The sequence below is a fragment of the Streptopelia decaocto genome, assembly GCF_964273445.1.
Source record: "Streptopelia decaocto genome assembly, chromosome: 1".
Classification (NCBI taxonomy): domain Eukaryota; kingdom Metazoa; phylum Chordata; class Aves; order Columbiformes; family Columbidae; genus Streptopelia; species Streptopelia decaocto.
Genome location: NC_138663.1, coordinates 144,072,795 through 144,085,372, shown reverse-complemented (window position 1 = coordinate 144,085,372; position 12,578 = coordinate 144,072,795). Strand labels below are relative to the sequence as shown.

The window sequence follows — 12,578 nt, the reverse complement described above, 5'->3', positions numbered from 1 at the left end:
TTCACAGGCATTAAGCTTTAACACCTACCAGCAAGATTAGTTTAGGAATAATAATGAAGACTGTTCAGATGTCCCAATAGTGGCATAAATATAGTATCAGAGTCTTTCCAAACTTGGTTTCAACTGCCAATGTCAATTGTTTCAGACAAATCTATACTTTCCACTACACTTCCATGTACTAAGAAGTGGCACAGCAGGCTTCAAACACTGGAGCCTCAATGAAGTAAAAAGTAAAATTAAGGCGGCATGGACTTGTATATACAGCAATACAGAGTTATAATTCTTAACAACTGTAAGGCAATAATATCATCAGGAAGCCAGGGAATTGAAATACTGGCTTCCATTGCTAAGTTTATTTCCATACTGACCTTGAACTTCCTTAACTTTTAAAACTCTAATAATATTCTACTAGTATTTCATAATAAGAGAAAGATGAAAAGAAGATTGAGGTGTCCTCCTCCATTCTCTTAATGGGAGATACATCATAAGGAACTCACTGCGCTTAGATACGTAACAGAAGAGCTGCCTTCCTATTAGCATTGGAAGGGGTCATTTCCCTAATTTTTCTTGAGTCTCTGCTTCAGAAGTAAAGCCTGAGCCACCTTTCTTGTTCACATACTTTTGAATCCAGCTTCTTATTTTTGCTGCCAGATTTGAAAAGAGTTCTGATATTGCTAGAACAGCATTTCAATGCAGTAAATTACAGCAAGACTTAGGTGTGTGTACTTCACTCAAACCTAAACAGGCGATTTTCAAAACATTATAAATGGCTGCAGACATTTCTCTATGGAGGTCTGTGCCTAATCCAGAGCAAAGCTGCACAGTAGGACAAAACACAGCAGCCAAGCTAATTAAATGAGATGGCAGTAATCAATAACAAGTATGCAGAGATGACATTTCAGATACCAAGCAAAATTATTTTTCTTTAGAAGTGCATCACTGATCAAAAAAAAAGTGCTCCACATTTCCCCTACACAATTTCACTGCCTTCTGCCATTTAAACAGGACTGCAGCAACATAGGGCTTCAAAATATACCAAAGCTTTTCGAAAGAAGCATATAGAAACATCCGCATACTTTATACTGAAAAATATGGACCTTACTGTCCTAGAAATGACATTAAGAAATCTTCTCTTGCCAAAAAAGGTTTCCAGTACAAGTTGTCTGCATAGTCCACTGAAAATCTGCATTACATAGGAAAAGCCACTTATTAATAGATTCCTGAATATTCACTGTGTCACTAGTTAAATGCTGTGCTAGCACACCATTCTGAACCAAACCAGGATCAAATATAACGAGATCATCCCAAGTAAGCGTTTCGAGATTAAGACAGGCACAGGCAACAAAGGAAATTCAAAAACATCTCTCATGCAATAAAAGCATCAAATCAGGCCAGTAACAGAAAGCAGCACTCCAAAACACAGCCTAAGCTACTGGTGTTACATGTTAAGCAAACCCAGTGACAAATAAAGCTACAATCCCAAATCCTGCCTATAAAAGAAAGTATGAAAAGTTTTCAGTGTGAAGATAAAGAAGAATTAGGAAATACATGAAGAGCTGTCACCTACCACTGCTCAGTCAAATGTAAAAAGATGGCCAGTAGCTCTCCTACTTATAAGACCCCACACAGTTGCAAGCTATTGAGTCAGAAAAGTCGAAAAACCTCGTGACTGATAGACACATGGTCTGTAGGAAAAAAAAAAAAAAAAACCACCACAGTGTTTCTCTTGCTAGTACAGCAAGAAAACAATATTTAGGACTAGAACTGCAGTTAAAAAAACCAAACACACACACAGAGCAACAAAAAAACCCCACCACTCTGTTATTACATAGCATCTGTTGGAAAAAACACTAAAGTAGAACATACTTTAGGGTGTTGGACTTTTTTGCCCTTTTTTTGGGGGGGTGCGGGGGGGAGGGCAGGAGAGGGTGGGGAGTGTTCTTTAGACATGAGAAAGAAGTACGGTGTTGGAGCATTCTTTTTCTGATGCAATGGCTTGCAACAACCAGAACCCAGAAATTCCCTGTGCAAGTCAGCAGGAGGCCAGAGTTCACCCTAACATAAGCTTTGATTTACAGATGTGCAAACTTACATTAATCCTAGTTTTCACATACTAGAGTTTGCTTTAGTCTTTTAAAGGCATGCTTTGCCATTTTGCTTAGAAAAGCTTAAATTGTAAAGTTGCATAGCTTCCAACTCTTGTGCACAATAGTAAGATGTATTTTTTAAATTTGAAGTTCTATCTTTTCTTCTGTAGTCTAGCATATTACAGGTGTTAATTAGCGTACATCTCACCAAAACAGAAGCTGTCATGCTCCAAATCAAGATTTAAACTTACAATTCTAAAATAAGATAAAAAACATCAGAACTTCCTAACAAAGTATTTCAGAACAGTTACAAGTACTTTTTCATTATCTATCACTTCTCTCTTATATGTAAGGTTCAAAAAATTAATTCAAGTATGGCACAATTATATATTAATCATTACAGATTTCCAGTGTGCATTTAATACAATCTCTGTTACAGATAAACCTAGGCATGGAAATCTGAAAGGCTCCCTGGGCATTGCCCCAGAAAACAAGGCCAAATGCAGAGAAGACAGTACTACAGCTATGGAAATAAGAATAGACTTTGAACATTTTTCCTTGCTCTGTGAACTTCTGCAGCTGAAATGCTAACTGCCTTTCCTCACCAAACAAGCTCCTCCAGCCTTCCATGCAGGTTCTAGTGAAGGACAGCCTTGCACGCCAACTGACGCCAACAGTATTTCACAGACTGTCTCTGATAACAGACATGCATATTATATTAGCAAGTTCACCAGTAAACATGCATGTTTTCCTCACCCTCTTTCCTAAGACCACATACAATTATGACTTTAAGGACGCTTATTATAGTACCTACAATACTTATCCCCAAACACAGGGCAAAACTTCATTATTAACAGACGCTGTGCATCTATCTGTGACAAAGATGGCATCCTGACCAGACAGCAGGTAAGATAGAGCAAAGAAAACTTCATCCATACATGAACTGAAAGAGTGGAGCAATGGGATTAATTAGCAATATGCAAGGGAGCTCGGTTGCCCTCATTTATATCAATTTGGCTCTATTAAAAGTAGTTAAATGAAACAGCAGAAATAAATGGAAGAATTCATCTTAAAATTACAACAAGCTTTTAACTACTGGAAATCCAGCTTTGCAAACTAAGTAAAGAGGATAACACTCTCCTGCTGAAACTAACATTAAAGGGTACACACAGACTCAATGATTACAAGCACCTTTCGATCCACTGCACTGACCGACACAAATATGCTTACTAAAGCTTGCCTTCATCTTACAGTAACTGAGATAACAAGCTAAGTCAAAAGGAGGCTGACAGGAGACCTTATCGCTCTCTGCAGCTACCTGAAAGGAGGTTGTAGCATGGTGTTGGTCTCTTCTCCCAAGTAAGAGGTGATAGGACAAGAAAAAATGGCCTCAAGTTGCACCAGGGGAGGTTTAGATTGGATATTAGGAAAAAATTCATCCCAGAAAGGGTTGTCAGGCATTGGAACAGGTTGCCCAGGGAACTGGTGGAGTCACCATCCCTAGAGGTGTTTAAAAGGCATTTAGATGAGGTTCTTCGGGACATGGTTTAGTGCTAGAGTTAGGTTATGGTTGGGCCCGATGATCCTGAGGGTCTCTTCCAACGAAATGATTCTATGAAATTACAGTGGAAACAGTTAGGATTGGTTTTAAGCTGTCTCTGTAAAGATGAAGTTCAAGTGTCAGAAAATGCTGTAAAATTAAAAAAAAAAAAAGACTAAAAAAGAAAACCTCTCTCGTGCATGGGGCAGAAGAGTCATTAAGTGGACACAGCAGGAAAGTTGCATCACTCCTGTGAACTCGCTGCCCACATTCCTGCATAATCAGAAGACTCATTTTTGCTGAGGCAACTTCGGAGAGATTTCATCATTTACATGACACCAACTCTTCTAACCACCTTCAAAGGAACATCACTGTCATTAAGTCATTTTCTTTTGGTTAAAAAAAGCCCTTGAACTTCAAAAAGACTGAAAAGAAGCTGAACCATCTGTTTCCATGTGTTTGGTTTTGCAATAGTTTTAGATCAAGTAAAACTTATGCTTTTAGACAGCTCTTTACCATTACTCCCGTAGAGCACCTTACCCATCGCTTGTATATGTGGGTCATAAACCCAGCAACAAGGATGCATTTCTAAATACAAGCTTATCCAAGATTAGTTAAATTACCGGTGCCAAATGACATATTTGTAGTTGGTTCTACTCATAGGTATTAAGATAAATTGGCATTCTCTCTTCTAACAAAAAGTTCTTTTAGAACAACTGGTTTAAAATGCTACAGAACATAAACGATTTTCGAAGTAATTATTTAGTTGTTCCAAACCACACACCACCAACTGGTTCTTTAAATGGGTTAAGAAATTGAACATGCAAGCATCTGCTGGCTCAGCAAGGCTATTCAAAACATGAAAACAAAGATGTGGCCTTTTTCTCATTCTTACCTATCAAAGAACATGAACATGACAAACTTCTTTTTAGAGTAGAAGCAGCCACCTTGTTTTTCCTACTGAAAACGTTTAAATCACATATGCTTGAAACAGTTTGAAATTCAGGAAAGAATGAATGGCACTCTTCCCTCAGCCCAAGAAGTGAAGGTGCGTCCATGTGAGCACCGGCTACCCAACACACCACTGCAGCTGAGAGTGCTAAACAAAAAACCCCACACACACAACCACAGCCCACCCAAAAAGGCCACCCCCCTCCTTGGCTTCTCTTCAAACTATGGAGCAGGGGAGGGAAGAAGCAAGTTCCTTCCCCATTCCCAGCCACACTTTACCCTCTCATCAGCTCAGACAGTCCTGCAGCCACAAGTCCTTGAAGAAAACACTTTTTTGGCAGATCAAGTCGCACACCTGAGTTGTGCTGTGAGCTTATAAGTATTGAATCCAACACAATGGAAGCAGTTACAGTGTGGAATTGGGGACAGCAAGAGTAAGATCACACAGTTTGAAACATCTGACAGCTCAACCAAATTAAGTGTGATGTGAAACTACACCTTCACTATTTTTCCCTAGTAAGATGATGGAAGCTGGTGAAGCTACCTAATTACATGAGACAACAAGGAAGTACAGTTTGAATAAAAGGGTAATTGCTTTTTCTTTGGGCTCTCAAGACAATGATTCTGTTTTTAATAATAAAGAGTCAAGCCTTCTCCTTCAACTTTGGCTGGGGAAAAAGTAGTATGTAATAACTATCAGCTAAGCGAAACCTTCTGAAAAAGACACAGAAAACATAACTTTTAACCCCAACAGATTCTAGAAAAAACAGAAAGTCTCCTTTATACAACCCAGTTAAAAAAAAACAAAAAAAAAACAAAAAACAACAACAAACAACACACCACACACAACACCACCACCACACACACCAAAAACCTCACCACAACCTAAAATTCCCATGCAAACAAAGATATAGCAAACCCCTTCAAGATAAAAAGCTTCTGTTGTGGCTAGTAGCCGGCAAAACAGAGCCCTAGAAGAAAGCAGTTCTTCAAGGTTCACTTTAAGTATTTATGTCCCAAGAAAGCAAGATGACTAAAAGCATAGAATACGAAACACTAAGAATTAGCATTCGGTCTTCCCTGAACTAGTTCTTCTGGGTTTTGTTTGTTTAGAAAAAGTACAAAGATGACAAAAAAAAATTACCTCCAAGTCCAGTGTCTATAATTCCATATCCTATGTAACTCTCATTGTATAAAATCAAAATACATCACAAAAATACCATTTAAAACACTGCATGAAATACACTTTAGATTGTCTATAATCTTGAAGAGCAAAGGATGCCCACATACATTAACTATGATTAAAAATTATAATTCATCTTATAGCATGCATATAAAGAAATATATTTCACTGCTAAAATAGTAGATTCATGTTTAAAATCTCCACTAGACTACAGTAAAAGAAAAAAAAAAAATGGAAATAAGTCATTAGCGCTGCAAACACTAGGATCATCAAAACACACATCTTCTATAAGATACCAACTGGTTTCAGACCAGAACACCCACCAGACTGCACTGTACTGTTTTAGCAAGCCAGACTTAATGACTGGAATAATTATCTGCACATACAATTTGTGTGCAGAAAAATTATTTCCTCTACCAGTCTAGAGGGCTATTTTTGTGGAGGGAGTCAGAAGGAGGAGGAAAAGGAATATTATGCAAGCATTCGAAGTTACTAAACTGGAGTTTTTGCCCAGAACTGTAACCTTCACTCCTGGGCAGCTTTTAAGTGATGAACAGCACAGAAAAAATGTACAGCCAATACACATGAGTTCAGTCAGAAAAACATGACAGTACTAATGTAATTAAAACCAGCAAAGGTATGTAGAGCTGCCAGCTTGTCTGCCTTGATATTATGAGTGTTGACAACAATAGCAAAGTTTAACTTACCATAAACCACTCTATTCTGAGAGAGGCTTTCCAGTGATCTTCAGAGAACTGAAAAAACAGTTTCTGCAAATCCTGCTGGCTTGCCATATACTATTTCATAGCTTTCATAAACTGTAGTTATACATAAGGTTTAGAAGCCTTCATGAAGGTAACAGATGACAAGAATCAAGATTTTTGACAAGAAAAGCTGCCTCTAACAATCTACTTAGTACTACAGTACTTTTTGGTTTATGTTGTCATTACTGCAAATATATGAAGATCCTTAGTCTTTTTACAATGATGTTTTGCTTAAAAAAAATACAACAAATGTATAAAACCAGATTCCTTAGAAATATGAAATGCCTGTGTTAAAAACTATAGGTTTGTGGGGAACAGAAATATACATTTGCAAAGAACAAGCCAATAAATTTCTGTAATGAAGGAATTATTTTGCATTATTTTACTCCATTTTTCAGTACAAAATCCTGGCATCTTCCAGATGAGATTTCCAAAACATGGATTTCAAGGTTTATCATCAGCTGTTCTCCTTGGCATAACTGCAGAAAGCTTTGCTTGTGGAAATATTTTTGAGAAGCAGATAGAAGTAGTTATTGTAAATTTTATGGTGTATAGAATGTTTCTTAACTAAAGGTGTTTGTAGGCTTTCTAGCCTTCACAAAATTTTCCTACACAACATTAATAAGATTTTACTTAACACACTAATAAAAAAAAAGCCAAATATAATGGCTAGTAGGCAATGCCAGCAATTTAATTTGCAGAAGAGAAAGCAATATATAGCTTCAGTAACAGCACAGTAAGTCTTATTTTAGCAGCAGTGTTCACTCTTGGCTGCAGAATCGCAGCTGGCACCTTCTAAAGCAATGTGCATGAATGATCAGAGTGGTATGCCTAGGCAATAGATCACAATATTAAAGGGCACAAGAATAAACACACCTAAAGACTACCTACTGGAAGCTAAGGGAAACTACTAAGAGAAGAGGAAGGTGACTTAAAGCTGGGAGAAGAGGTGAAACGCAGGATAAAACTAACACCATCAAGGGGAAAGATCTGTATTCCAGACAGCAAATAATTTGTAACACACAGCATATAGCACGCTTACTTGCAAATATACAGCAGCAGTTTGAGGCCTGAATTCAAATTACAGTTCTGTAGTTTACAACAGCCTTTCTTCCAACACATTTAAAAAAAAAAAAACATACTAAATTAACAAAGACAGCAGGGTAGAACCTTGACATACCTTCTGCCATTACAGTTCTACTTAAGAACCAAAGCACAACACATCACTCCCAGAAGGAGCTAGTCTACACATCTGAACACCTACTCTTCCATTAGGGAAGTCTGGAAATTCAGATACCTAATTTTTATTGAAATATTTGCTATGAAGTTTCATCTGAAAATAAGTGATCAAAACAACCATAAAAATTCCAAAAAAGGAAATCATTAAAGCAGCTTCCATATGACTTAGAAGCTATTTATGACCCAAGACATTCTCCACCTTTACAAAGTATCTCTAACACAGCATGCTGTGTTTTTCCCACAATGACCATATCCTGACCATTCTAGATAAACACGTTCTTCATTGACAGACACACAGCAATCAAGCAGAAGGAGCCAGAGTTTCAAGGGTGCTGATATAGTAGAAACAGACCTGTAGGTGTATCTGTTCAGGCAGCAATCTGTACTCATAACAGGCAACAGTCCTGCATTCCCGTTCTTTCCCTGCTCACCACAGCTATCATGTCACTCAGGGTCCTGTCCCTACGTACTTATGCCCTGTTCCCATGACGAGATTCATCCTCACCCTCATGCTTCCCAGTCATATATCAATGCTCATCAGTGGGACCTCTACCGTACGCAGCACAAACGAGGGAGAAGACTACACAACAGAAGTCAAAGCTATGGGGGTGAGGGGAGAAAATAGTAAAGATGACTTGTACCTTCCGTAAGTTGTCTCAGTATGTCGGAAGACAAACAGAAAATCTCCTCCTGTCACATCAATTCTCAAACCAATATTCACAACGCAGACATACCACCTGCATCTTCCCACATGCTTCCTCCACACTGCAAGTTATGCCCATGAGCTGCCACATGCTTTGGGAGCTGCAGCCAAAAGAGATGTAATGGATTGTATCTGTAACATAATTGTTAGGAAGGGAGAGAGGAAAAAGAGGAGGAAGCAAATAACACTGCATAGCACAGAACTGAAGGTGCAGGAGACAAAACCTGCTGAAAGCCTTTGATTACACAGCGCTATTCATCTCTCACTCTATGGGGAATGGAAGGGAGACTGATGGGGGATGTTGAATCCCACCTTCAAGCTACAGGTGCAAATACGTGATGCAGCCTCTGCCTTGAGGAAGCCTGACATTCACATGGGTGTCAGCTAGAACCAACACTACCAGATTATGAGGGTAGCTCTGCACACAGAGACTATTCCAAAATGTTACTGGCCTTCCAGGTCCATCCTCACTCCCATCCCCTCAAACTCCCCGCTACAAAATACACCCAGTCTCACCATCCTGTCCTTCTCAAACACATATCGGTTGAATTCTTCTTCCGCATCATCCCTCCTATTGCCATACAACCACACAGCCCTGTAACACAGTGCTGCCAATATTAGTATCAGACCATAAGCTCCGTACTGCATTTACACGGCCTTAGGACTAAAGCCTGTCAGGCCTATTTTGGCCAAACTTTTCTTGACCTGCTTGCAACTGTTACTTGATTTCGCTGTGACAGCAATTTCTCTAATTGACCAGGTGCCCATGACTAATTGGTTCTGCTTTTGTTTAACAGGGTACGCTGCAACTATAGTTTCATATAGATAGCAGCAACAAGCACTCCCTCCGTATAGAATGAGATATTCACAACTCCCCAACAAGGATGTAGTGTAGAGAAATACAGGCCTGGTATGGTAGCAGAGGCCTTGAGAAGTGGAGACAACAGGATGCAGTGGAGAAGCGTGCAGGCACGGGATAAAAAGAGATGGTTTGTGCAGGATTCTGCACCGGACACCCCGCAACTCACCGGCAGTTGGCTAAGAGAAATGCAGGCCTGAAGAACACTGTTTTTAGGGGTAGCAAACAAGAAAGAAATTGTATCTAATATATAGTGTCTTTTACATATTTGGATGTAACAGAGATGCAAACAATAAAAAGCAAAGGCACATAAGCACCTTAGCAAGCATATAAAAATGATCTCAAGTGGATCCTAGATGAAATTATCAACACAAGTAATCATATTGCTCCTCACGAAGGACACCTGATGCTAACAGCTCACCAGCATCAGGATGAAACCACTGACCTTAGGATTCAGAAGCAGTGAGGTGGTAAGCGTAACTCCTTTAACTGAATTATTGCTTTTTTTTTTTTTTTGTAACAATTAGATCCAAATTAACAATAGCTAGGCTCTTAAGACTTCAATTATTCTAACAATAAATTTTTGGCCTCTTTTAAGACATGCTTCCATTTCTCAGACATAAATGAGATTTTGTGCATAGCACCCAAGAGAGGCCCATGTTCTGTAACTTACAAACACACAGAAACTCACATGGAGATACACAAAGAGAACAAGATATCCAGTAGACACACAAAATCCCAAAACATCCCCTGCACACCAGCCACTGTCACTAAAAGGGCCCTGAGTAGCAGTACTTCAGTACCTGAAGGCTTCTGCACAATTCTGGCACCTACCACACCAGCTACAAAGACAAACACGAGGCCTTCTTTTCTTTTAGAGTACAAAGATCTAGCCCTTTCCTCTTCTTTCTCAAGTCACACTTGACTCATCGCCTCACCAGAGCTGCTCCCAAGATATACCTGTGAAACAAGCTGATAACAACAGGTGCCACAAAGCAGCATATGTCATAGGTGTAAGGAAAAATAGTCAGATGAGCAAAATCCCTCAGTAGCAAAATACTCATTACCCAGAAAAGACCAGAGAAACTAAAACAGTTTACACCCTAAGCTGGTAAAGGGCAAGAACCTTAAGTCACTAACACCAACATGTTGATGCAATACACATATAGGCAGTAAAGAAACACTTAGAGAGAAAATAGTATTTTGTGAAGTAGCTGTCATAGGGAGTGCTTTCATAAGAGAAACACATAATGACTCAAAAAGGATATACAAAATGAGCAGTCTAGGTAAGGAAAACATTGTAGTTTCTAGTTCATACGTATCTTAAGATGTCAGTTTTCACTTAACTCCTTGTCAGTATTACCTACTAAAAAACACTCCCCAAATTGACTGTATCTTTGTATTTATTATTTTACAGTGACAAGTAACAATATGGCCTCTCCTGCTAGCATATATACACCCAACATTATTCAGTCAGTATTCCACGTGGTTAATGTAAGTGCTGTTATATGAATCTCTCACACAAAAAAGTTCACAGATGGGGCAGTATCCGAGATGATATGCACATATCCATAGAAGTGATCCTCTTATGCTCCAATCACTAAAATACCTAACATCTGCATTTACTAAGGATGCACAAGTGATAAAGTTATAGCATGATCTATAGTACTGTCACACATATTAAAAAAAAAAAAAAAAAAAGAAAGAAAAAAAACACCCTAAAACCCACCGCAGGCACAGCAATTGAACCAAATAGCTGGTTTTGGCTGACAGTCGAGACCTGCACTCACAACCATCGGCCGTCTGCCACCCCCTGCTCCCAGACAAACCCCCGAAGCACCTAAAAGCGAGCGCAAAGACGGCGGCAGCAACGCAGCCGCTCCCGCACCAGGTTTCTCCAGCCACCGCCAACCCCCACGGCCGCCAGCCTCCCTCTCCGCACCGCCGCCCGCGGGACACCCACGGTCGCCGTCCCCTCGAGCCTCCGGCGCCGACCGGGCCCGCACGCACAGCCGGCGCCGCTCCCCCGGGAGAGGGGCACGGCCGGGCCTCCCGCCGCGACGCCGCCCGGCCAACGGCCACCCGGCAGGGCCTGGCGAGCCCCGCCTGCCCAGCGCCTCCGACGAGGCCGCGAGTCCCGGGCAGGGCCTGACTCAGCGCCGCAGCACCGGCGCTCACCGCCGCCGCCAGCAGGCCGGGTAGAGGGGTGAAGAGAGAGGGAGGATTGCTGCCGCCCTACCTGTCCTCGCTCTTGTTCTTCTGCTTCTTGCCCATGGCGGCGGCCCCAGCGCTCGTCCCGCACCTCAGCGATGCCCGGCCGCCCGCGCGCAGCCCCGTGCATATGGTAAAGCCGCCCCCACCGCCCGCCCCGCCCCCGCCGTCCCGGCCTGCCCCGCGAGGAGCCGGCGGCCGCGGCGCCGGCCGGGCGAGCGCCTTCCGCACGCTGGCTCCCCCCAGCGGCCGGAGGGGGAACGGGCAGCGCTGCCCGGCGCGGCGCGGGACGGGCCGGGCTAGCGGCGGAGGCCCTCTCGCCGGGAGCACGGCTGGTCTCGGGGAGTTCCAGCGACCAGCTTATTGGAATCGGCTTTGCTCCCATCAGTTTGATCCTCGGGCAGCCCTGGAAAGTGTCTAAGTGATGCCCCAAATCTGTAGTTTCCCCCCAGCAGCCCTGCCTCCCCAGAGGCCCACAACTCCTGGCAGAACCGTAGCCCCTTTGGCCAGGAAAACCGGCCGAATGGCCAAAACAAAGGAAAAGCTTGGAAAGGCCTTTAGCTGTAGGATAACAGCACAACTGTGCCAAAGTGAGGGACAGGGAAATTAAGGGGAAAGCTCTTAGTGCATGGCAGCAGCACAGCAAACAGGTTGTAACTGGGGTGCGGGGCGCGTCAGCGAGCACTGCCCAGCACACCTCACCGTTCTACCTCTGCACACACAAGCTGTGCTGCCCCTGGTCCTTTATCCCCCACTGTCTGACCCTGTGGTGACTGGCCTCCCACCAGAATGGTGGGTCAGAGGCAGCAGGGTGGGCTCATAGCTCAGGGCAGAACACACTTGGCTCTTTGGATCGAGGCTCCCCAGCGTCGAGTTTGGTTGCCAGGCAGCAACATTAAAAGGACAATATTTGCCTCCCTCCTCATCAGAGTTTCTCAGTATGCACAGCTTTTCCTTTCCCCTCCAGCAAGCCTTGCAGCACGAGAGCTGAAATGGTGCTGCCCTTGCTCATAGGAGAGCCTGAATGCTGCTGCTGGGGAG

The 12,578-nt window shown here is 42.2% G+C and overlaps 1 protein-coding gene across 1 annotated transcript in view; it reads right to left on the bottom strand.

Moving 5' to 3' along the window:
* The window catches only part of EIF5B (eukaryotic translation initiation factor 5B), a 37,766-nt gene extending 26,077 nt beyond the window's left edge, over positions 1-11,689 (bottom strand). Inside the window, exon 1 of the mRNA XM_082075840.1 lies at positions 11,566-11,689. Coding sequence (XP_081931966.1) covers positions 11,566-11,600 — 35 coding nt within the window. The 5' untranslated portion in view covers positions 11,601-11,689. The remainder of the gene's footprint in view (positions 1-11,565) is intronic.
* Positions 11,690-12,578: the final 889 nt, after the last annotated feature.